Source organism: Pan troglodytes, chromosome 6 (assembly GCF_028858775.2).
Source record: "Pan troglodytes isolate AG18354 chromosome 6, NHGRI_mPanTro3-v2.0_pri, whole genome shotgun sequence".
NCBI lineage: Eukaryota > Metazoa > Chordata > Mammalia > Primates > Hominidae > Pan > Pan troglodytes.
The window spans coordinates 130,377,968-130,402,582 of NC_072404.2; the positions used below are offsets into that span (position 1 = coordinate 130,377,968).

Sequence of the window (24,615 nt, forward strand, 5' to 3'; positions counted from 1 at the left end):
CTTTCTTGATATTTCCTCAAAGTCATCCTGTCTGACCCCACTGGCACTATATTATCACTGCATGTCATTCCTGCTTCCTCATTTCTGACACGGAAAATTGAAGATGTTTTACCTGGTTTCTTTAGATCCAACAAAAATATGGAGCCACTGGCATCTCTAAAACTGTCTGCTTGCCTCTGTGTCTTTGCATAACTTCCCCACTGGCTGGAACAATCTTTGCTTTTATTTCATCTAACATATGCTTCTTCAACTCAGGAATCACCCTTACTTTCTCCTTCTACCCTATGCTCTCTCCTCTTCCCTTTCAGAGCTCCATCTTACAAATCTGAATTGGATATTGGATATTCCATCCATTTGTGCCTCCGTTTTTCATCTGTAAAATGAGGTTAATAATAGCATTTATCTCATACAATTATTCTAAGAGTTTAGTGAGTAAATATTTATAAACTACTTACAGCAGTGCCTGGCCTTTAGTAAGCACTATATAAAAGGTTGCTAAATAAAAATTTAAAAAATACAATAAAATATGGAAACACTATATACTGGTGATGAGAACAGCCTTTGGAATCACATAGATCTAAATTTGAATCCCAGACCTCCCCTTAGTAGCTTTGCACCTCAAGCCACTATATAAAGGTTTTGAACCTCAGGTTCCTCATCTATAAAATGAGCCACATGTTCACCTTATGAGATTGTCTGTCATGCAGAGTTAATGCCTGCGAGGCACTTACTATGTAACACTCCTTGATCATTATTTACTCCAGTTGGGCATGGTGGCTCATGCCTATACTCCTAGTAGCTCATGCCTGTAATCCCAGCACTTAGGGTGGCAGAGGCGAAAGGATAGCCTGAACCCAAGGAGTTGAAGACCTGCCTGGGCAATATAGTGAGAAGCTGTTCTCCACAAAGAGAAAAGAAAAAAAGGACAAAAAACAAAACAATTGAACTCATTACTTACTCTACCAGCACGATGTGTTTGTCCAAATCACAACAGTTACGGCACTGTATTGTAACTATATTTTTATTTACCTACATTTTACGTTCCTTGATCTTTGTCTCTGAAGTTTGGGCAGAATCTGACATGTAGTCAAATGCTCAATGAAGACTTGTTGAATGAACATTTAACCATGAAGGCATTGTCTCCAGGCTGCTATGCTGGTTAGGAATGAAGACTGTATTTATTCCATTTTTTTTCCACTTCCTATGCACTCACTGCTCTCAGAGAGTCTTTTGTGGCTAATTCCATGTGCCTCTAATGTCTTTAATGGACCAGAGTACACAGTTTACACTTTGACCATTGGCCATTATTTATATGAAGCCTACTTTCCAGGCCCACATTCAGCATCTACGACAAGGCAGGCAAGGCCCTGTCTTTGTGGGGTTTCTGTACAGTATGGCTATTTGCTCCTGGGGCTTAGCCAACTTACAGTCAACTTGTATTCCGCATTAATTAACTTTCCATTTGGTTTTGAATATTGCATTAAACCCAGTAATGGTCCTGTTCAAGGCCAAGAAAATACCCTGTGCTAGATTTAACTATCTATTAGTTATAGAAAATAGATTATATCTTCCTAGAACTTCAGAGCTTGAAACAAACTTAGCATTTTCCCTTTCCTTGTATGTGTATCGACACCAAATGAAATGACCTGTTCAAGATACTCACTCAGCCAAGTAGTGACAGAGCCAAGACCAGAAAGCTGGTTTTAAGTTTCCAGCCTCACAGTCCTTATACATATGCTAATACTTGGCTGTCTTTGCCACTTATGAAGATGGAAGGGTGATCATTAATTGAAATACCTTTGTTTGTGTGCCCCCACTATGTTGTGTCCCTGTTGCTAATAGCCTTATTTAAACCAAACAAACAGCTGTAACAACCACAGACACTTACAACCCTTTCTTTTTGTAGTTCTGGCATTAGCTTGCCCAAATGGTAATAGGAGGTAATGAGCTGTGACAGTAATAACTCAGTTGGGGAGTGACTCAGACGAAACACAGGGAATTGGGAAGCACGTCAGGAAGACGGTTTTAATTTTACCTTATTTTCCCCAATTTAAAGTAATAATACACTAGGCTACAAAATTTTTATTGCATAAGAAAACTAGGTTTATCTGTTTTCAGCAATTTTAGAGTATACTTGCAAACAACATGTTCATAGATCGTTTTTGGCTCTGGAATTGTTTGTACACTAAATTAAGGCGGAGGTATTTATACCTTATAATTTCAATGTCATGCTGTCCTATTCATCTGCGGCTTGCAATAGTGCCTTAAAATAATCAAATGGTATTAATAGATAACCTGGGTGGAGAGGGAGGAATGTGGAAAGAGTAACAATGCCATCATTGATTCACAAATTAATTCCATAAATAATAGGATTTACCTCCTGTGCACTGCTTTGAAACGTGCTTTGGTGTCTCATTTCGCTGTAACATTTCACTCTACTTGCTTCGCTTCATCTTGCCTGGCCTGTCTGTTAGACCGCTGTGCTTCTTTGGTTGGGGCCTGTCTCTTCTGTCAGGGCTGGGGAGTGCATCCTGGGTCTTCTCAGGCGAGGCTCCTCCTGCCTGTGTGAGGTCTGCACCTCCTGCTAGGGATGCTGCCCTTGCCTCCAGGGGTCCTACAGGAACAGTCACTGTTGGGGACCTCTCAGCCCTTTGGATTGCAAAAGTGCCCTTTGGACTCTTGCTGAGCCCTGGCTGGTCAAGTGCCTGGAGAATTGTTGTGTATGATCCCAGTCCTGTGAATATTGTCAGTATCAGTCAGCCTTCTTTTAGTGTGTTTGTTTCCTCCCATGCTGCCATAAAGACCTTATGTCCTAGGTGACCTGGCCAACCCTGTGCATCTCTGCAGTAGGCTAATATCAGTGACTGAAAACACTGGATGTGACCAAGGTGTTATTTTACTCATCATCATCATCATCATCATCATCATCTTTTACAGAATCACCCAGTGGGTACATTATGGTTTAAGTTTTGTTAGCAAGACAAAACTGATTTATTTTCATTTGTTTCTTGCACAATGTATAAGCCAAGGGCAAATGAAAAGAGATGAAGCTGAAATGTGAATTGTGAAATAAACACAGTTGGGAAAATAAAATTAGAAAATATATTAAGCATTTGGGAGAGATTTTTTGGATTATTTTTACCCCAATATGAATTTTCATTAAAACTAGAGGATTTACTTGCATGTATTTTTGTCCTAGCCATAAATGGTATTGTTACCAACTTGAGTGAACTGTTGCACATTGATCCTTTCTGGGAAAATGTGTTTAAGATCTAAAGTAGATTTTATTATCCAGAAATTATATTCAACTTTGTTATTATTTAAACTTCTTATATTAGAAATATTTCAACTGGCCAACTGAAAATAGCCAGCACTGAATAGGTTCAAGTAAAGTATAGTTTTACTGTTTTTGCTTTCTAGCTTCTGGAGAAAATAAATAGATAATAATTGAAATATGGAAAAAATAGGTTATTATTTTTAAATCTTCTGCTGTAGCCAAACACAAGGTTACTAATTCTCTCTGGGCAGACTTATGCTTCACTCCTCTGCAAATTCTGTTTCTTAGAGTTGCCTTCTTGGTTCATTCTTTCAAGTGTTTGGGCTGTGGTCAGAGCCTTTTACAAACCTCCTTAGGTTAAAATAGAATGGCCCGATGTCCGTGTGGTAATCAGAGTAAATGGAACATAGGTAGGTGGAGAGGTGTGGTTTTCCTAGAATAAATATTTTGCTATCATCTTCACTGCTGTCACAGTAATAATATTTAGTAAGCACTTGCATGTTAAATCCTTTATTAAGTACTTAATGTGCATTATCTCTTTTAATCTTCATCATAACCCTATGAGGACAGTAATGTTATTACCAGCTATTAAAGCTTGTGATCTTAAAATGTAGAGATTCAGTAAGTGAATGTAAATATTATTTGCACCATTGATATTTTCTAGCCTTTCTTTCCCTCCTTTCTGCCCAAAAACTGACTTTCTGGGTAAAAAATTTTAAATAAGCACTTCAAATAACTAAACTTTTACCCCTCTTCAGATTTCTGTGTTAAGCTTCTAAAAATCAAAATATTTTCTGAGATCTATCTATCTATCTAGTGTGCGTGTGTGTGTGTGTGTGTGTGTGTGTGTATATATATATATGTATATATATATTTCCTGGAATTTGTTTTGTTTTGCTTTTGGTATAGAGTCTCACCCTGACACCCAGGCTGGAGTGCAGTGGCATGATTATGGCTCACTATAGCCTCGAACTTCTGGGGCTCAGGTGATCTTCCCAGCTTAGCACCCCCACCCCCCAACCCCTCCCCAAAATAGCTGGGACTACAGATACTCGCCACCATACTCAGCTAATTTTTTTTTTTTTTTTTTTTTTTGGTAGAAACAGAGTTTTGTCATGTTGCCCAGGGTAGTCAAACTCCTGGGCTCAAGGGATCCGCCCACCTTGGGATTCTGCCTGCCTCGGGATTCCAGGAATGAACTACCGCACCCCAGCCTAACTTCCTAGACTTTGTAAAATGCATCTCTTTAGAAGGGACTACTTGACCAGTGCTAGAGTTAAGTCATGACCAACAATTACTGGATTCGATGTCTCTGAGAATTTGGAATATTTAATGAATCAACCACAGATCAGGCAACGGGGTAAACAAATAGAAGGAAAAAATCTATGCTATCCACTCGCTGTCATTTAAAATATAAAAGCAACTCCCATAGGATGGAGATGGATTCTAGGATTTGCACCTGTAGTAGGAAACTTACTGAGGAGTCACTTTGTGGGGTGTGGGAGGGCAGTGCTGTTTTTTTTTCCTAGGTTCTTTTGACTTTGTTGAGAGGAAAGATAATAGTAAAGATTATTGTTCAGTTTCCCAAAGTATGGTGTTCTTTGTCCTGCAGTGGAAAATGTAGCTTTTCTCTAACTTTCTTTTTACCTCCTGACCCATCTCACTTTGTTCCCCACTAGGAAAATGTTGACTGGATTCTGGCTAAGATGTGTGGCCTCTTGGGAGAGTCTTGTGCCAGAGTGTTCTGTGTAGGAGGCTCACTTTAGGCCAATTTATTCAGGCAGCAGGTCAGGCTAGGGCTGTTGGCCAGAAGTGCTGTGCGTCCTCTGTCTTGGAGACATGGAGCTACTTGGAGCTGAGCTACCGTGTGGTATTAGTAAACATTTCCCGCCCCCACACACACTTGAGGAGCAGAACTCCCCAGAGATGTCTGTGTCTGGTCCCTCACAGCTGGGTTTTCACAGAGGCTAGATGCTCACTTAGCCATCTCGGCTGTGATTCAGGATAACCACAGCCTGCTTCTAGCTTGCTTTTTGATTTTCCTATTGGGAAAGAACAGTCGCAGTAAAGCAGTATCTAGGAAGAGGAAAGCCTTCACCCAGTCAGACTTCTGCACAGAGTCCTGTTATACCGCCACTGGGCAGGTGATAGTCATAGCAGCTAAAGAATGGGGAACAACTGGGGGTGCTCTGTGGCGTTGATGTTAAAGCTACAGAGTCAGGTTTGACCTCAAAGCAATTTCCTAAATTACTAAATACACATAACTCTTATTGTTCATGCTTTAATCCATGGTCTTTGGCATATTATTGGCCTGTTAAATGCTAATAAACCTTTGTTTCTCAGCATGTAGTTTACATGATGGGGACTTGATTAAGAAAGTACTTTCAAGCATCTTATTTCATAGGAAACTTTATTAGAGATAAGATAAGACCCATTCAAATATGCATTCTCTTAAAAATGGGTTGTGAGTTATTCTCAGAATTCTCTGCTGTCTGTCCTTTCCTGTACTCCACTTTAGCTGTTTGGTATCTCTGTTCCAAGAAATTCAGAGCACCTGCCATACCACATCTTAAAAGGAGGAAATGAAAGAGATAAAAGAGGCTCGTTTAGAGGAGAGCTGAGTTTATTGTGTAAATAGTTTTCTGATGGCTCAATCAGGGTTCCTTTCACTTTAATAAACTGCATTCCTCATATTCCCTAGTGTAATTTGGCCACATACTGATCAGGTATCCGTATCAATTGGGATAATTTCATTATAAACTTGTTTTTACAAAGCTAATCTTCACTCTCATTTTAAGCAGCACAGAGTTCCTGGGATCAGTCACAGACATTTTCACCAGACTTCTAAGATGCTGTTTAATTCAGTTCCAATTGTTACTTTAATGCTGTTGAGATGCTAGAAGCTCTCCACGTAATAGGCCAGCTGCCTAAGCGTAACACTGGTGACCTTTCGTGGGACTCAAAGATTTTGTTTGGGATTGTGTCTTCAGTAATTCATAACAGGTTTTGTTGCTTTTTAAATCAAACATAGTAAAGATTTCCTTTTATGCTCTCCTTTTAGCTACTTGGCTTCTGGAGTGTTACTCTGTTTTCCTAAATTTACAGTAGCTGCCAGTCTTGTGCTGAGTTCTCCTCCAAGTACACTGAATTGTGCAATTCTTGCTTGGCCCAGTTTTGGACAGGCATCTTTCCCAGAACCCAGTGGTCTTCTCAGAGGTTAAACAGTTTTGGCAAAAACTGTAAATAATGACTGAATAAAACCATAAAAACTGAAATCTTAAGAACAGGGGAAAAAGATGATTCCTGACTGCAAGCCACATGGATGCAGAGGACCCATTTTTTTAAAAAAAAGTTTGTTTCTCTATTCAAGCCTTCTTAAGTTTGATCATTCTTATGATCTTCTCTTTGCCTCAAATAAAACCACCATTATCGTGCCTTTTATGACTCTTGATTCCTGTTGGCAGTGGTAGGAATAGGAACTATTAACTACTGTTTCTTCTTAGTTTATTTTAACCTTTTCATTACCCTGAGTCACAGTCAAACTATGACTTAGAAATAGAAGGTTACAAATAGAAGGGTTTTATAAAAAGACCCACCAAAAAAAAAAATTCATTTTTGACAAGGAATAACAATCAGATCATTTAAAGATCTGGTAGAATTTAAGGAAGCTTTCTTGGCTAATTTTTTGTTGTAATTTCTAGATATTTCTCTATTTAAAAAAATACAGAATATGAATGTGTTTCTGGTAGATACTTCTGTAGATACATGTTGTTTAATAGCTCTATGATCTTGTAAATGCATTTTGGTTTGTGGCTTCTCTAGATGCCTGTTAATAGATTTGGTTTTTCAGAGTAACCCAAAGTGCTTTTCTAGTAAATTATAGAGGACTTTGTTTTAAAACAATGTCTCCATTTTGTAAGTTTTAATATTTACATAAATAGCTACTGCATATGGAGCTCTTGATCATGTAACTGCAGTCCTTAACGTTTATGTTTTAAATTTATAGATTTGTTTCTTTTGATTGAGACATCATCTCCTTCCACACTGCCTTCTCTCTTATGTCTATTTTAACAATGCAACTGGCAGTTTATTAATTCTTCAACTTAGTGATGACTTGTTCTTACATATTGAAGGGTAACATTTATTTTCAACTTTTTATTAAAATGAAAATTCAGAATAATTTTTTAAAAAGAAAAGGAACACAAACCAAGGCTAAAAACAGATAGATGAACAAAACAAATCAGCAGAAAGTTTTGGATTTGTAACTGACCTTCCTCCAAGGAACATCAACCCAGTGTTAGAAGTGACCCACTCCTGTAGCAGCAGCATAGCTTGCTGACTGAGAGCATGGTCTCAGGAGGTTAACTGCCTGGGTCCTGATCCTGTTTCTGCTACTCACTCCCTCTATGACCTTGGGAAAATTTCCTAAATTTTCTGTGAATGAGTCTCTGCATTGGTAAAATAGGCATAATACTGGTATGATTTCTTAGGAGTATTATTAGAATAAAATTAATCAATATTTATAAAGACCTTACAAGAGAGTTTAGTACAAAGTAAGTTTCTAATTTTTTTCAAAAATGAAAAATTGATGAAAACGTCTCTACTTTTAAGATAATATGTTTCTCAATTTTGAAAACAGCAAATAAATACTTTTCCTGCATTGAAGCTAGAGCTCCCATTCTAGTAAAGCAACCTCTTACACCAATTAGATATAGAAAACAGGTTTTGTTGAAGAAGATAAGTTAGCAAAGGAGTGTTTGATCTATTTAGACCTAAGAACTTAAAAATAATTCTTTGTCTACTAAAAATAAAATGATATTTTAACAGGCAAATTAATTTGTAAATCTTGTTTACTAAAGTAGGAGTTATGAGAGATTCATTTCTTGGCTTAAGGCTTTTAAAATCTTAATGACATGTGTCATTGTAGTCTAAGATCTGGAAGAAATATTAATTCTCAAATGAATATATCCTATGGGAGGCAACTAGTGGTTTAGTTTGGAATGTCACTCCCATCTCTCTTCATCCTCAGGGCTATTGATCTCACACCAATCACATCCAATCTCTCTCTCCTAATTGCTTATTGGTTTCTTCCGCCTTTCTGTCATCGGCATAGCTGAGTTCCTTGGTTTGAATCAGACACTAAAACTTTTTTATTTCATTCTGCTATCAAATCTTATTAACACCTCTTCTTCTTTTTGCTGACTAATTATCAGATTTTTCTATCTGTCACTTAACTTCCTCAGCCATGTAATCCCATATCCAGTGTTATCAAACAAGATTTAATTTGGCTTTCCCTTCCTCACCTTAAACTCTCTGAGTTCAAAAGTTAACTTATCTCCCTTCTGTTAGTTTATTTTAATTAAGACAAGTCACATTCTGAGAGAAGGCAATCATTTAACAAAGGACCAGTATCTCGAATATCTGAAAAACCTTTACAAATTAATAAGAAAAAGGAGGCAACCCAATATAAAAGTTAGGGAAAAACATGAACATGCTGAACACTCCCTTCAAAGAAGAGAAAACATGAATGGCCAATGAACATGAAAAAATGTCCAAACCTATAAGGAAACAAGGAAAGGCAAAATAAAACCACCATGAGATGCCATTTCACACACAACTTGCACATGTTAAATTGTGACAGTTTCAAAGATTGGTGAGAATGTGGAGTAATGAGCACTCTCATACTTGGTTTGTGGGAGTAAATTTTGGAGCAACAATCTTGGGAACAAATTTGGCATTATCTAATAAGATTAAAGATGAGCAAGCCTGTGACCCAACCATCCTACTGCTGGTTACTTAGCATGTATGTTAGGAGACTTGGATAAGATTGTTTCAAACTGCAATGTCAAGAACAGCGACGTTAGGAGCACCAAAAACACTGGTGATGACCAAAATATCCATAAATAGTAGAATGAGGCTGGGCACAATGGCTCAGACCCGTAATCCCAGCACTTCAGGAGGCCAAGGCAGGTGGGTCACCTGAGGTCAGGAGTCCGAGACCAGCTTGTCCAACATGGTAAAACCTCATCTCTACTAAAAATACAAAAAATTAACCAGGCATGGTGGCCAGCACCTGTAGTCCCAGCTACTGGGGAGGCTGAGGCAGGAAAATCGCTTGAACCCAGGAGGCGGAGGTTGCAATGAGCCAAGATCGCGCCACTGCACTCCAGCCTGGGTGACAGAGTAAGACTCTGTCTCAAAAAATAAAAATAAAAAATAGTAGAATGGATAAATCAATCATTGTATGTTAATTCAATGGAATACTAAGCACCTGGAAAATGAGTGAACTACAGCTACACGAATCAACCTAGATAAATCTCAAATACAGGATGTTGAGCTGAAGATGCTACTCACAGCAATTTGTGGAGTATAGTTTCCATTCTCATATATTTTTTAGGGGTGTGTACACATGTACTGCTGTGAAAAATACAATAAAAAACAAGGGAAAGATCATTTAATATTTAATACTTAAGACAGTGGTTACTTCTATGGAGAGGAAGATGGATTCAGGAAAGGACCAAAGGAGGCTTCAAAAATATTGTAACCGTCTATTTCTAAGGCTGGACGAGACATTCTTTCCCCTTTAAAATGGATAGATCCATTATATATAGTTCTATGTCTGATAAATTTTACGACTAGTATATAAATAATTTACATAATCAATAACTACTCTTAGGCTTTTAAAAATATTCAGTTAAAGGTTCTTCAATGTCAAGTGGGTTTTTGTAGAGTCCCTCTCTCAATCTTGATATTTAAGCATTGCATAGTGGAATAGAAAGTTAAGGTTTCAGTGAGGTATTGTTGGAATTATATAATATGGATATTCACTTGAAGGTACATTGAATAAAACTGGCTTGCTGCCAGTTAAACACTATCTTCTAAGTAATAATGAAGCTAGCTGTTTATAACATTACAAATATTTTACAAATCATGACGATAATGTAATTCTGGAAAAACTCAACTGAATAGAGTCATATAAGACAGATGCTGAGAAGAAAGTATGGAAACAGTGTTGATAGAGGGAAACCACGGACACTGTCTAGAAATCCAGAACGTTGTAAGGTCATGGGCCTTTATTCATGTAGGTGGATTTTAGAGATCCCCTGAAATGATTGGTTACTACCAGAAATCAATATTAGGGGAATACGGAGAGACCTGAAAACTCTCACAACTCTGTTTTTGTTTTTGTTTTTCCAATCGCTGCATGGACCATCATATGTAAAAGTGGGCTTGGCACTAAAAAGAAAGGAAAGAACAGTGTGTCCTTCTACAAACACAACTCTGGAATTTCCCTTTTGAGTACTCTCTGACCCTTCCTCCTTTTCACCATCTGCCAGGTGGAGTGTATGACTTTGTGTTTCCACATTTTCTCCTTTCATCCTCTGAATTCTCTACAAAGTTAGAGACTGCAGAGAAACAGAGGGGTGTTCAAGGAGTTAGGGAGTTTAGGATGGGATGCTTAGGGATAGGCCTGTAGAGTTAAGAGACTGCTGTAGGTACCCTGGTGTTTGTTTTTCTTTACCTGAAGCATCTGTAGCCAAGGAATTTATAGTAGAGGGATTCTGTCAATTCACATCTACTTGCAGTTATATGGCATTCTATAGAGAAGCGCATGATTTTTTATTATAGCGTGGCTGCCAAGCAACAAGTTGGTTTTCTTTCCTACATCTTTGGTTTTCACAGTTTGCTGACACTCCATCGAAGTCACTTAATTTTAATGCCAAATACAGAAACACAAAGGACATGTGACAATGGGAAGAGGGTGGGGTTGTTGTGTCTTATCGCTATTGTAGGTTGTGGAATCTTCTTATTAAAACTTACATTATACAAAATACAAAAACAAAAAAACAAGGAACCCACACAAAACAACCCAGAATTAATTCTGGTAAAAATTCACAACTATTTCTGATATGAGGCAAATGTCTTATAACATTGGTTTTAAATGATGTTATTACATGTGTTAAAGTTATCTAGAAATAGAAATTTCCTTCCATTACTCCTCTCACTTGCCCCAGAATTATAAAGGAATGGACATTAGAACATTAGAATCTGAATTTATTAAATTATAATTTGTTTGATTTCTCAACTTTTTAAATCAGTTTTTGAAGTTTAATGAACATTGTTGTTTAGAGAGGCATTACATTATTAGAGATGTGTCAGGAGATAACAGAGATGTTAAAGTTCTTTGCCACCAAAGGAAGTGGGAAAGCAATGTTACTGTGTCATTATTCACATTTGCTAAGGTACAAATTCCTTTGTTAGAAGTAGGCAGAAGAACCGTTCTAGAAACGATAGTTGGACCCAACCAGAGAGTCTCACTGTTTTTATTTAATATTTGCGAAATAAAAAGCCTAAAACCATGAAATTGAATCATTTGTATTGGAAAGTGAAGTCTTAATGGATTCTGGTTTAACTATTGAATTAATTTTTCAATAATACATAAAATATTTCTTATTTAAGTTTGTTCTTTTCCAATTTTAGAGCAGGTGGGTGGAGCAATTGAAGGAAATTTCTATTTCTGAAGGACTTTAATAACTATAATGCAGTTGTTTTAACCCAGTGTTATAAAGAGCAATAGGATATAGAAAGATGAGTAAGAAGGATAGAGAAGTGGTATCTAGGACCAAGGGTCATTGCACAGTTTGTGAGAGTAATAATCTAATACATGTGAACACATGTGCGTACACACAATACTTTTTTTTTTTTCGAACTAAGTATCTACTTCTAAAGATCACTCATCTAGAGTTTAACTTAAGCTCCTTTTTGAGCTTCCAGCTCACAAAGCAAACTTCATTTGGGTTGTGGATTACTTAACTATTTTGCTCAATTCTTACTGAGTCAATTAATAACACGTATTTTGTGTTCCTCCTTTTTCTCACTATATGGTCTCCTCATCACTGAAAATGAAGATTGTTGTGTCCACTGTATCCTGGCTTGCTTGTTCTGCGAATTCCTGACCCTTTGCAATATTGTCCTGGGACAAGCGTCATGTGGCATCTGCACCTCAGAAGCCTGCTGCTGTTGCTGTGGTGACGAGATGGGGGATGACTGTAACTGCCCTTGTGATATGGACTGTGGCATCATGGATGCCTGTTGTGAATCATCAGACTGCTTGGAAATCTGTATGGAATGCTGTGGAATTTGTTTTCCTTCATAAATATTTATCTTTTGTTTGTGTTAAAACTGGAGAGTGTTTAAAAATTTCCTTTTGGGGGGAAGAAAAGCACATTGTAAGATTCTCATGAAACAACATGGAATTTGCACTGTTAACTCATTATTGTAAGTAATCTCTGAAAGCCTTTTTACTTTAACCAAATCTACATGGTTTAATATGTGAAATTTTAACTACTTTAACTAGTTTTATAAATTTCTTAATATGTTACAATAACTTAGGGACATTTTGACACCCCCCTTCCCAAATGTTAAATGCCTTCTCCTTTTTACCGGTATTTCTGTTTCTTCTAACCGTTCTCAGGAGCACTTTGCTCCAAATATATTATTTTTCAGTGTGTATTTAAACGAGGCAGTTTATTTTGATATGTATCTATTCATGATTGAAAGGAAGCAGTCTTGGCCAGGCACGGTGGCTTACACCTGTAACCCTGGCATTTTGGGAGGCCAAGGTGGGCAGATTGCCTGAGCTCAGGAGTTCGAGACCAGCTAGGGCAACATGGTGAAACCCCATCTCTACTAAAATACAAAAAGTTAGCTGGGCTTGGCGGTGTGCACCTGTAGTCCCAGCTACTCAGGAGGCTGAGGCAGGAGAATTGCTTGAACCCGAGAGGCGGAAGTTGCAGTGAGCCGAGATTGTGCCACTGAACTCCAACCTGCACTCCAGCCTGGGCAACAGAGCGAGACTCCATCTCTAAATAAATAAATAAATAAATACATAAATAAATAAACCAGTCTTTATTTTAAAAGAAACTTTAGGAAACAAACCCACATAATAGTTGGGAACCAGTGTTGATCTCTCTCCCTTACCTTCTCCACTTGTTCAACAGACTCTGAATGCCTACTGTGTGGACTCTCTTCCTCAGACTGTGGGGACAGATACAATTCCACTCCTGTCCACAGGAACATGAGATTTAGCAGACTAAGGAGATCTGTAAAGAATGAACCATACCACAAGGCATACTGAAGTGAGGATTATAAGAGAAATAAACTCAAAATGCTGTCGGAATATGCAGAGAATTGCTACCAGAATATTCAGTAAGGCTTCAGGGAGAATGTGGCATTTGAGGACTCTCTTAGAATGAGTGATTCGTCTGCTATTTAAATGAATTATTTAGATTTTTGACAAAGATTTAGGTGGACACCCTAAACTGTGTGTGCCTTTAACCAGTTAAAAGAACAGTGCCTTCAGCATACTTTTTTATTAGTTGTAGGAATACAGCTTTTTGAAAAAGCTATAAAGTTTAAATTAACTAAAAATATGCATTTTCTTACACATAATTTAAATGTTATCATACTTTTTTGATGAAAACATAATGCCTTAGTAAAATAGCTCTATTTAATAAAGAAGATTGAGTACTCTGACACATTTCATTTAAATTAGGAAATTTTTAATATTAAAATCCCAGTGTTCTGAGTTATTGAAAGGCTTTCTTTTATTTTGAGAGCTTTAGGTCTTTTTGGGATGAGAACATTTTAGTTGTTTAGTTTGTTTCTTAAGCAGTGCTATTTTTTGTAAACACAGATAAATGGAAACCATTCTTTTCAATGCAGAAGAAATCTAGATATCCACTACTGTGACCAAATTTCTGTATTACGATTTTATGTTAAATTAAACTAATATGGCAGGTTATAATGATCCTTAAGTGTAAAGAAATCAGTCAATTACAACAGTAATTATATAGTTATTGAGACCTATAGTGTGTGGCTTAGATGAAAGGGAGAGTAAATTTTCATACCATGCTCTCTCCTACTCAGTTTGATCTCTCTAAAATTGTAGTTTGGTTTGATTTAATGTAATTCTTAGTAGAAATTTTGAAAGTATGCTTTGGGATTAATAATTATTTTTAATTTTTCTGGCTGAATATCAAATTGATAGTAACAACAGAAGCATAATTTTAGGAAGGCTTTCGCAAACCTAGCCTTTTAAGAGAGGTTTTTAACCTGAAGCATGAGAATATATCACCTGTGGTTTTTCCTTTGAGATGAAACCTAGTTTCTAGTTATATCATTACTTAAAGGGCTTAAAAAGAAAAACTTAGCAAACTTTTGAATCTTTCTTTTATTGCTATTTACACATACATACACACATACAAAACCTTTAAATTTTGGGATCTGAATATAATTCTGGTAAACAGCTGCCTTCATTTTTCTCCTCTAAAGAACTTAATTCATTTGTTACATAAAATATAAGGAAATCTTTGTACTATTTTACAGTAACCACAATCTAAATATTTACATATACCCAAAATTAACTTATGCTCATATATTAGGATGTGAGAATATCATCTGTTTATGGACACATGAAACCTCCTAATGACCTGGAATTGTTAGAATATTTGACTTTTTATATGCAAAGTTTTTCAACCAAGTGGTTTGTCTAATATTTAAACATGTACTGGCACAATTTGTGATGAAAATATTAGCACATTTGAAATAATGTTTCTCCATAACAGAGAATGTTAATGGATACCAGAATTTTATTTTTGTATTTATGTTCATAGTACTTTTCCTCTTGTCTACTCCAGACAGTTATTCCATAAAGCATTTGTATAATTAAAAGGAAAACAGAAAAAGGAAAAGTGGGCAAATGTGAAACTAGTTTCAATATATCTTATGATTTCTTAATGTAAAATGTTTTGTTGAAGTATATGGCTATCATGACTAAGTGCTAGAATTTATAGTTATAGGCGGTGTCCTTTTAAATGTGGAAAGGCTTTTAAAATATTTTAAAACTGGACCTGTATTATCCTGAATACACTATTTTGAAAATTTTTAAAAATGACTTCTTTATTTTGCTTTACCGTATGTTTATATCTAATTGACATATTGACTAATGTTTGAAAGAATTCACCATAAGTTAAAATCTGAAGGTTATCTTTATCATGTTTCATCCCTGTCTGAAGATTTCCTAGTCTTCTTATGTAAATCACATGACTCATGTCCGTAAATGAACTATGAAAGATATCGATCAGTTTATGATCATTGACATGTGATTTCAAAACACAGTGTTCTTTTAAAAATCTATAATATGTCAAAATACAAGTTTTTTTTACATCGTTTTAGTAAGTTAATTTCATTTATTTACTTTGGAGCTATATTTCCACTTAGAAAAACTAAGGTAATTTTACAATATATGCTGAGATTAAAAACCAAGGTAAAAACGATCAAACATATATGAAATTGAGTCTTAGATTTAATGAATTTCACTCGAAAATAAATGATCAGAAGAATTTTCATCTAAGGCGTAGAGTGGCGAAATTTTTGTAAATGCTCGCAGTTAGCATCTAACTAAAATACAGTATGACTTTATTTAGGAGAAGGCTTTTTATTTAGAAAATTATTTTTTCATTTTTACAGTGTATCAACTGTATCCATTTTCCTCACCTGGATAGTCAATGTTATCTGAGCAGTTCAAGGAGTAACCAAGGCAACCTTATGTAATAACTTTCCATTCTTTATCCATACAAACTCTTTCAGTGCCCTAGATTCTAATGTTATAAACGTCAAACATCACTGCCCAACATAAATAAGACTCGAGACTTATTAACATAAATATCTTGCCTTCTTGAATGCTAGTTAAATGCTTAGATTTACCTAACTGCCTAATGAATCAGGTTATTTGTTAATAAGATTATTTTTCAAATTATTTAAGACCTTTATGCCCCTTCCAATTACTTGTGATTTGTAGGCCTGTAGGATTGTTGCATCTAATCTGACTGGCAACAGAAAATGTCATCAAATACTATAATATCCATTTTGTTTTCTTTTGCACTAATACAACAGAACATATCATTTTTGTTTTAAACAATGGTTAATATATTAATAGGGTTTGTTCCACACTTACTATTTATAGTTTTTATAATCAAGCATTGGGTATTAAAAGAGAATCCTTTCAACCCTTCATCTTCGTATGCTTATACAATAAATTGCAGTGAGTGTTTTCTTTGTGCTTGGATTGATACTAGACACCTCAAGAAAGTCACATAACCCTCAAGAAGTTTCAACCCAGGGAATAAGTTTGGCACCTCCCATGAGAAAACAGTTTCAATGGTGAACCTGCCAGTATTTACTTCCTTATTTAAGATTGCTTTTAGAGTTTGTTTAAAATAGAAGAAGTTGTGGAGAGGGGATACTATTGTAATGCAGCCCTAACATGGAGGGTGGGTGTTGCAAAAACTGTCATTGGTGACTAAATCTTCTACATACATTGCAAAATTCTCAGTGGACAATGACTGCCCCTTTTAAAACACTGTAACTCAAAATATCATATTTATGACCAAATTTTTATGAAGACAATAGACAATCTGGAAATGAAATAAAGCCGCAGCGGAGTCCCACCTGGAAAGCAGTGTCTCTATGCAAACAGAATCTGCACCACCCATTCTTCACCAAGCTGTCATAATAGCATGACACTTTCCACTAGAGCCTCAGCTATAACTCTTAAGCAGCTAGATGTCAAGTTAAGTAGCTTCCTGCCTTCTGACTGAACTGTGGCTAGTAGTTCTGCTTCCATTGTTTGTTTGTTTGTCTGCTTATGCCCTCAATTCCTTACCACATTCCATTTAGTGCTCACTGAAAAGGAAGCATTAATTTAGTTGTGAGGTGACCATGAAGAAATCATTTCAGATAACCATCCTTTGACACATTACCAACATGGGGTATAGATATATGTGTTAAAGACAAAGTATAGCTCTGCAATTAGGTGTTCACTTCCAGGCAGGTCTTTGTGTGAGGTTTAGTTGAGAATGTAATTATTAGGAAAATGGTGAAAAGCAAATTCAAACAAATTCTAAGTTTAGCTTGAAAAATGGAAAAGGTTCTTAAGTTCTGTCTGATGCATAAAGGGGTAGAAGCAAAGGAATTATGCTCCAAAGCCAAGAAAGAGGGTGTACAAAAGCAGCTGATCCACTTGACATAGTTCATAGCCTTTTGCAAAGGAATAAAAGCCTGTTGAGCAGGGAACCAAAAGATCTCATTATAGGATGAAGCCAAGCCATATTAAAGCTTGTGCACTAGTAACTATGTCTAAAAACAGCCTGCTGTTTTATATTGAACCAATACATTTCTTAACTTGGTAGGTTGCAGTGTAAAGATGTACAGAGCCTGTCTGCTGGATGCTATGCCAATTACAGATGTGGCAGAGTGGTGTCAAACACCTACAAACAGTTAGATCGCAAGCAATCTTAGAGTGAAACAAAAGAAGTTTTAAAATGTCACCTCAAAACCTAGTTAATCGTGTGTATTTGACTTTTAGAGCCTTGAAATCACCTTTATTATATAATTTCATGTGGACGTCATATGCTCCCTCAATCAGAATGCACAATTCTTTCAAGGACATGAATAGTGCCTGAGAGATAAGGAGAATATCTTTTAAAAGTAACATCTTTAGATGACAAGGTGTCTCTGATCAGCTCTGCAGAAACTGTGTTTTATTGGTGCTGAGGTGAAGGAGGAGTAAAATACTCATGAATACATATTATATTAGATTTTGTTAGATCATCAAAAAGAATAATTGGGCATATTTACACAATTACATTTTAGTAAACTGTTATGCCAGCCTAACTATAATACATATTCTGGTAAAAGTACATTAAATCGCAATCCAAAAGCAATTTAGCAGCTGAGGACATTATTTTTTATCTAATTATTCACAAATTAATGAATAAAATTAAATTCCAATCACTGAAGAAAATGAAGCAATGGCGAGAATCAGAAGTACAGATTAGTTAAAGCAAAGATATGCAATGCATAACAGAATTAAAGCATTTCTTTTATTCAAACTCAGTGCTTAAAAAAGAACAAATCCATCATCTTGAAATTTGACTTGTAGCTTGACATTAAAAATAATATGAGTAGAATTTTCAGTGGGGTAAGCACAAAACTAGTTCAAGTTGTGTCACTCTCAATTACTGTACTCAGGTGGTGTACCCATTAAAATTCCCACTTGTGGGTTCCGCTCGCTATGCAAATGGGGTCATTACCTGGAGAATTTAATTGGTTATGACACCGGGAGTAGGACTTTTCCTTTCAAAATAAACCTACTTACACACATTTTTGCTAGAAATTTGATTGTTATATGTAGTTTGCATTGTTTTGCTCTATAAATATTTACAACAATTAGACTGCCCTTACTTATTTTTTACAAATAATTAAAAATGGGTCCAAATTAATCTGATATGGTTTATTTGTCTGTAAGACTAGTTAAAATGAATCTTTTATAAGTCATATTGCTTATCAAAACATTATTTAAAAAAGCCTTTGTATCTTCCCAACCATACATCAGATGTGGGTACATTTCCAGCAATGTTTTTCATCATTTAATAGTAACATTTTCTCTTTTATAATAGTTCTAAATATTTAATTTGAAAGGTTTCTTCTATTTTTCTCCTTTTTTGTCACTTTAAAAAATATGCAGCTAAAGAGTTAACCTACCCTTAGATTATATATAAAACATATAATATGTAATATTGCTGAGGAGCCATGTCTATAACATTTCCAAGGTCTTTATATTCACTGATAGCACTGGATGGAGGCGTTATGTTGTCAGAGTCAGTCCTAGAGACGCTTCCACTGTTAGCCATGAGACTACTAAATTTAAAGCAAAAAAACACCAAATTGGTGTGAAAAGCACAGGGCTCCATACAATTTTAATTTATTGTGGCGACTTCAACTAGAGAACGCTAAGTTTATTAGCCATCTATCAAAAATCTTGATAATGGCCTGAATTGACAAGGAACACTGAAATTACAGTGTGGTTTAATGGATATGATATTAAAATGAACATCCAAGAATTGAGTTCTTGGACACTGACTCTAAGAGCAGTTCCCAGAGTGAACTTGAAGTAGGAACAGAGTTGCTGTAAGTATTAATGGGATAATCTCAGGGAAGCACTAACAGTTTCTTGAAAGAGAGGGGTTACACAGTCTAAATTTTTATTACTACATCAAGCTGTACAACAAGCCAAGGTTTTATCACTAGTTTATCTGGACCTAAAGGGAATATGTTTCCTTTAATGTAAAAAGGAAATCAGAGAAAAAATAATTCCAAGGATATAGAAAAGGAAATACTATAAATTTATAACTGGACCATTGGGCAGGATTTTTAACATCTGTAACTATGGGGAATTTCCCATAGAATATCAAATATGGATCCAAGTCTCTGACATTCATTTTTCTATGATATTTCTAATTGTGCCTGGAGGATAAGAAAGAGTTGGCGCATCCAATAAATATAATCATTTACATGCACGGAGCTCCCTTTGAAGTTAATAGGACCTATGGAAAGGGGAGTTATGCACCACGAAAACGAAGTTCAACGTGAATCTAGTTCTTTCTTTTTAACATGCAGTGGTATTGCCAATGCATTTGGATTTTCTTGCTGCTTATCTTTCCTTTGTGTGTGATGTTTAAGTTGGAGTTGAGGGAAGTGCTCCATGTGTAGAGGAAAGATAGCCCAAAAAAGAGGATGTGGTGATTGGCAGCTTACACTCAGGGACAGCTTTAGGAGATAGCAAAAGTGATAGGGCTGACATTTGTAGAGCTTGTTTAACTTTTCAGAAGAAAATCGTATCCGTTTTCTCATTTGATCTTCACAAAACTGTGATTCTTCTAGGATAGATGTTTTAACTTCCATTTTACAGATGAAAAAACTGGGACAGATTGCTTAAGTTTACTTTTTAAAGTAACATTGTTAGTTACCAATAGACCTAGGAAACCTAATTTCTATTTCTGGATCTTTCCATCAGATGGGTATATTTCTTATGTAATTTTACATATTACCAAATATAATAAATAGATTCAATCAAAACAGCTTGGCTTGAAGCTGGGATGGAAACACGCGGATCTGAAGTCTTGCCTGTCTTGTTTCTTGTCTCCCATCTTTCCTACCTTGAGTGGGTATCATGACTTGGGCTCTAAGGGCGAATAAAATTTATAGCTACTGTACTACTTATCTTTCATGGCATGCATTGACCCAAAAGTCAATGAACTCACAATGTGTTACTGTTCTGTGCCTACTTATCAATGATGTCCATTGTTTTTGGGTGGATGAAGAATCAAGAATTAGATGTTCTTCATAAGATTAGGTGTCATTCATTTTCCATTTACCACCCTCAGATCAGTTTTCTCTTTCTGCCTGATTTTGTGCCAGGGTGTCTTGCTTTCTGATTTCCAGTTGGCTTTGGCTGATGGTAGGCAATGGTGGGAAATCAAAAGATGGGAGAGAAGTCAAGGTATTAATTCCCACCCCACCCTTGCCCCTGTTCCTTCCAGACAGTGTTTGATAGTAGCTCTGTTCCTCCACATTAGGGGTTCCTGTGCAACGGCCCCTCTCCCATAGCTACAGCTCTCTCCTGGTACCTCTTCAGGCTTGGAGAAGCAGAGGTTTTCCAATGTTGTTAGTTCCTGGAACTTTAAACTCCTTTGCTGGTCTTCTTACAACTGATTGTTTCTCTGCTAACAGTCCCTTTTATTAATCTCCCTTCAATTAAACCCTTTGAGGGAGCCATCTGTTTCCTGTCAGTACTTTGAATAATGAGGTAGTGAGAAAAAGCGATCTTGTTTGTGTGCAGACGCACATGTCTGAGTTCAATCTTGTTATCATGTATTTCTAAGATTTATGAAAATATAAATCCTGGGGTATCTTATATATTTGTGTCGTTTAACATTGACAGTTATTCAAATATAATAATACAATAATACAAGAACTACACTAGACACTCCAGAAACTTAATAGTTTCAGTTCAATGCCTAAATATCCTCCTTGTTAACATTTGACAATGTAACAATCTGGGGGTGGGGGACAGGGAAAGAAAGAGGGTGTCAATACCATGGGTGATACAAAGCTTATGGTCGAGTTACAAGGCTTCAGGATCCCCAAAGGTGATGAAATTTTCCTTTATTTCCCACAACCTAAAATGACTCAGTATCACTATCAACATAAATATACCCATAGAGAAATCTTAGCTTAGAGCTTACAGATCCACCCAGAAATGCCATATTTGGGGATTCTATATAAATGTACCCAATTGTTAAAAGTTAACACGGCATCTATATGCCTTTGGCACCAAACATTTCTAAACTAAGGTGGGTCTGTTATCAGATCTTTTTATTATTATTATTATTATTATTATTATACTTTAAGTTTTAGGGTACATGTGCACATTGTGCAGGTAAGTTACCTATGTATACATATGCCATGCTGGTGCACTGCACCCACTAACTTGTCACCTAGCATTAGGTATATCTCCCAATGCTATCCCTCCCCCCTCCCCCCACGACCGCAACAGTCCCCAGACTGTGATATTCCCCTTCCTGTGTCCACGTGATCTCATTGTTCAATTCCCACCTATGAGTGAGAATATGCGGTTTGGTTTTTTGTTCTTGCGATAGTTTACCGAGAATGATGATTTCCAATTTCATCCATGTCCCTACAAAGGACATGAAATCATCATTTTTTATGGCTGCATAGTATTCCATGGTGTATATGTGCCACATTTTCTTAATCCAGTCTATCATTGTTGGACATTTGGGTTGGTTCCAAGTCTTTGCTATTGTGAATAATGCTGCAATAAACATACGTGTGCATGTGTCTTTATAGCAGCATGATTTATAATCCTTTGGGTATATACCCAGTAATGGGATGGCTGGGTCAAATGGTATTTCCAGTTCTAGATCCCTGAGGAATCACCACACTGACTTCCACAATGGTTAAACTAGTTTACAGTCCCATCAACAGTGTAAAAGTGTTCCTATTTCTCCACATCCTCTCCAGCACCTGTTGTTTCCTGACTTTTTAATGATTGCCATTCTAACTGGTGTGGATGGTATCTCATTGTGGTTTTGATTTGCATTTCTCTGATGGCCAGTGATGATGAGCATTTTTTCATGTGTTTTTTGGCTGGATAAATGTCTTCTTTTGAGAAGTGTCTGTTCATGTCCTTCGCCCACTTTTTGATGGGGTTGTTTGTTTTTTTCTTGTAAATTTGTTTGAGTTCATTGTAGATTCTGGATATTAGCCCTTTGTCAGATGAGTAGGTTGCGAAAATTTTCTCCCATTTTGTAGGTTGCCTGTTCACTCTGATGGTAGTTTCTTTTGCTGTGCAGAAGCTCTTTAGTTTAATTAGATCCCATTTGTCAATTTTGGCTTTTGTTGCCATTGCTTTTGGTGTTTTGGACATGAAGTCCTTGCCCATGTCTATGTCCTGAATGGTAATGCCTAGGTTTTCTTTTAGGGTTTTTATGGTTTTAGGTCTAACATTTAAGTCTTTAATCCATCTTGAATTGATTTTTGTATAAGGTGTAAGGAAGGGATCCAGTTTCAGCTTTCTACATATGGCTAGCCAGTTTTCCCAGCACCATTTATTAAATAGGGAATCCTTTCCCCATTGCTTGTTTTTCTCAGGTTTGTCAAAGATCAGATAGTTGTAGATATGCGGTGTTATTTCTGAGGGCTCTGTTCTGTTCCATTGATCTATATCTCTGTTTTGGTACCAGTACCATGCTGTTTTGGTTACTGTAGCCTTGTAGTATAGTTTGAAGTCAGGTAGTGTGATGCCTCCAGCTTTGTTCTTTTGGCTTAGGATTGACTTGGTGATGCGGCCTCTTTTTTGGTTCCATATGAACTTTAAAGTAGTTTTTTCCAATTCTGTGAAGAAAGTCCTTTGTAGCTTGATGGGGATGGCATTGAATCTATAAATTATGTTGGGCAGTACGGCCATTTTCACGATATTGATTCTTCCTACCCGTGACCATGGAATGTTCTTCCATTTGTTTGTATCCTCTTTTATTTCCTTGAGCAGTGGTTTGTAGTTCTCCTTGAAGAGGTCCTTCACATCCCTTGTAAGTTGGAGTCCTAGGTATTTTATTCTCTTTGAAGCAATTGTGAATGGGAGTTCACTCATGATTTGTCTCTCTGTTTGTCTGTTTTTGGTGTATAAGAATGCTTGCGATTTTTGTACATTGATTTTGTATCCTGAGACTTTGCTGAAGTTGCTTATCAGCTTAAGGAGATTTTGGGCTGAGACAGTGAGGTTTTCTCGATACACAATCATGTCGTCTGCAAACAGGGACAATTTGACTTCCTCTTTTCCTAATTGAATACCCTTTATTTCCTTCTCCTGCCTAATTGCGCTGGCCAGAACTTCCAACACTATGTTGAATAGGAGTGGTGAGAGAGGGCATCCCTGTCTTGTGCCAGTTTTCAAAGGGAATGCTTCCAGTTTTTGCCCATTCAGTATGATATTGGCTGTGGGTTTGTCATAGATAGCTCTTATTATTTTGAAATACGTCCCATCAATACCTAATCTATTGAGAGTTTTTAGCATGAAGGGTTGTTGAATTTTGTCAAAGGCTTTTTCTGCATCTATTGAGATAATCATGTGGTTTTTGTCTTTGGTTCTGTTTATATGCTGGATCACACTTATTGATTTGTGTATATTGAACCAGCCTTGCATCCCAGGGATGAAGCCCACTTGATCATGGTGGATAAGCTTTTTGATGTGCTGCTGGATTCGTTTTGCCAGTATTTTATTGAGGATTTTTGCATTAATTTTCATCAAGGATATTGGTCTAAAATTCTCTTTTTTGTGTGTGTCTCTGCCTGGCTTTGGTATCAGAATGATGCTGGCCTCATAAAATGAGTTAGGGAGGATTCCCTCTTTTTCTACTGATTGGAATAGTTTCAGAAGGAATGGTACCAGTTCCTCCTTGTACCTCTGGTAGAATTCGGCTGTGAATCCATCTGGTCCTGGACTTTTTTTGGTTGGTAAGCTATTGATTATTGCCACAATTTCAGATCCTGTTATTGGTCTATTCAGAGATTCAACTTCTTCCTGGTTTAGTCTTGGGAGAGTATATGTGTCAAGGAATTTATCCATTTCTTCTAGATTTTCTAGTTTATTTGCGTAGAAGTGTTTGTAGTATTCTCTGATGGTAGTTTGTATTTCTGTGGGATCGGTGGTGATATCCCCTTTATCATTTTTTATTGCGTCTATTTGATTCTTCTGTCTTTTTTTCTTTATTAGTCTTGTTAGCAGTCTATCAATTTTGTTGATCCTTTCAAAAAACCAGCTCCTGGATTCATTAATTTTTTGAAGGGTTTTTTGTGTCTCTATTTCCTTCAGTTCTGCTCTGATTTTAGTTATTTCTTGCCTTCTGCTAGCTTCT

At 36.5% G+C, this 24,615-nt stretch overlaps 1 protein-coding gene across 5 annotated transcripts in view; it reads left to right on the forward strand.

Moving 5' to 3' along the window:
• MDFIC (MyoD family inhibitor domain containing) overlaps positions 1–15,230 on the forward strand; it is a 98,151-nt gene extending 82,921 nt beyond the window's left edge. For all 5 annotated transcript variants that reach the window (XM_063815540.1, XM_016958059.4, XM_063815539.1 and 2 more), the window contains one exon: positions 12,187–15,230. In XM_063815540.1, the coding sequence (XP_063671610.1) occupies positions 12,187–12,434 (248 nt within the window). In that variant the 3' untranslated portion in view covers positions 12,435–15,230. The remainder of the gene's footprint in view (positions 1–12,186) is intronic.
• Positions 15,231–24,615: the final 9,385 nt, after the last annotated feature.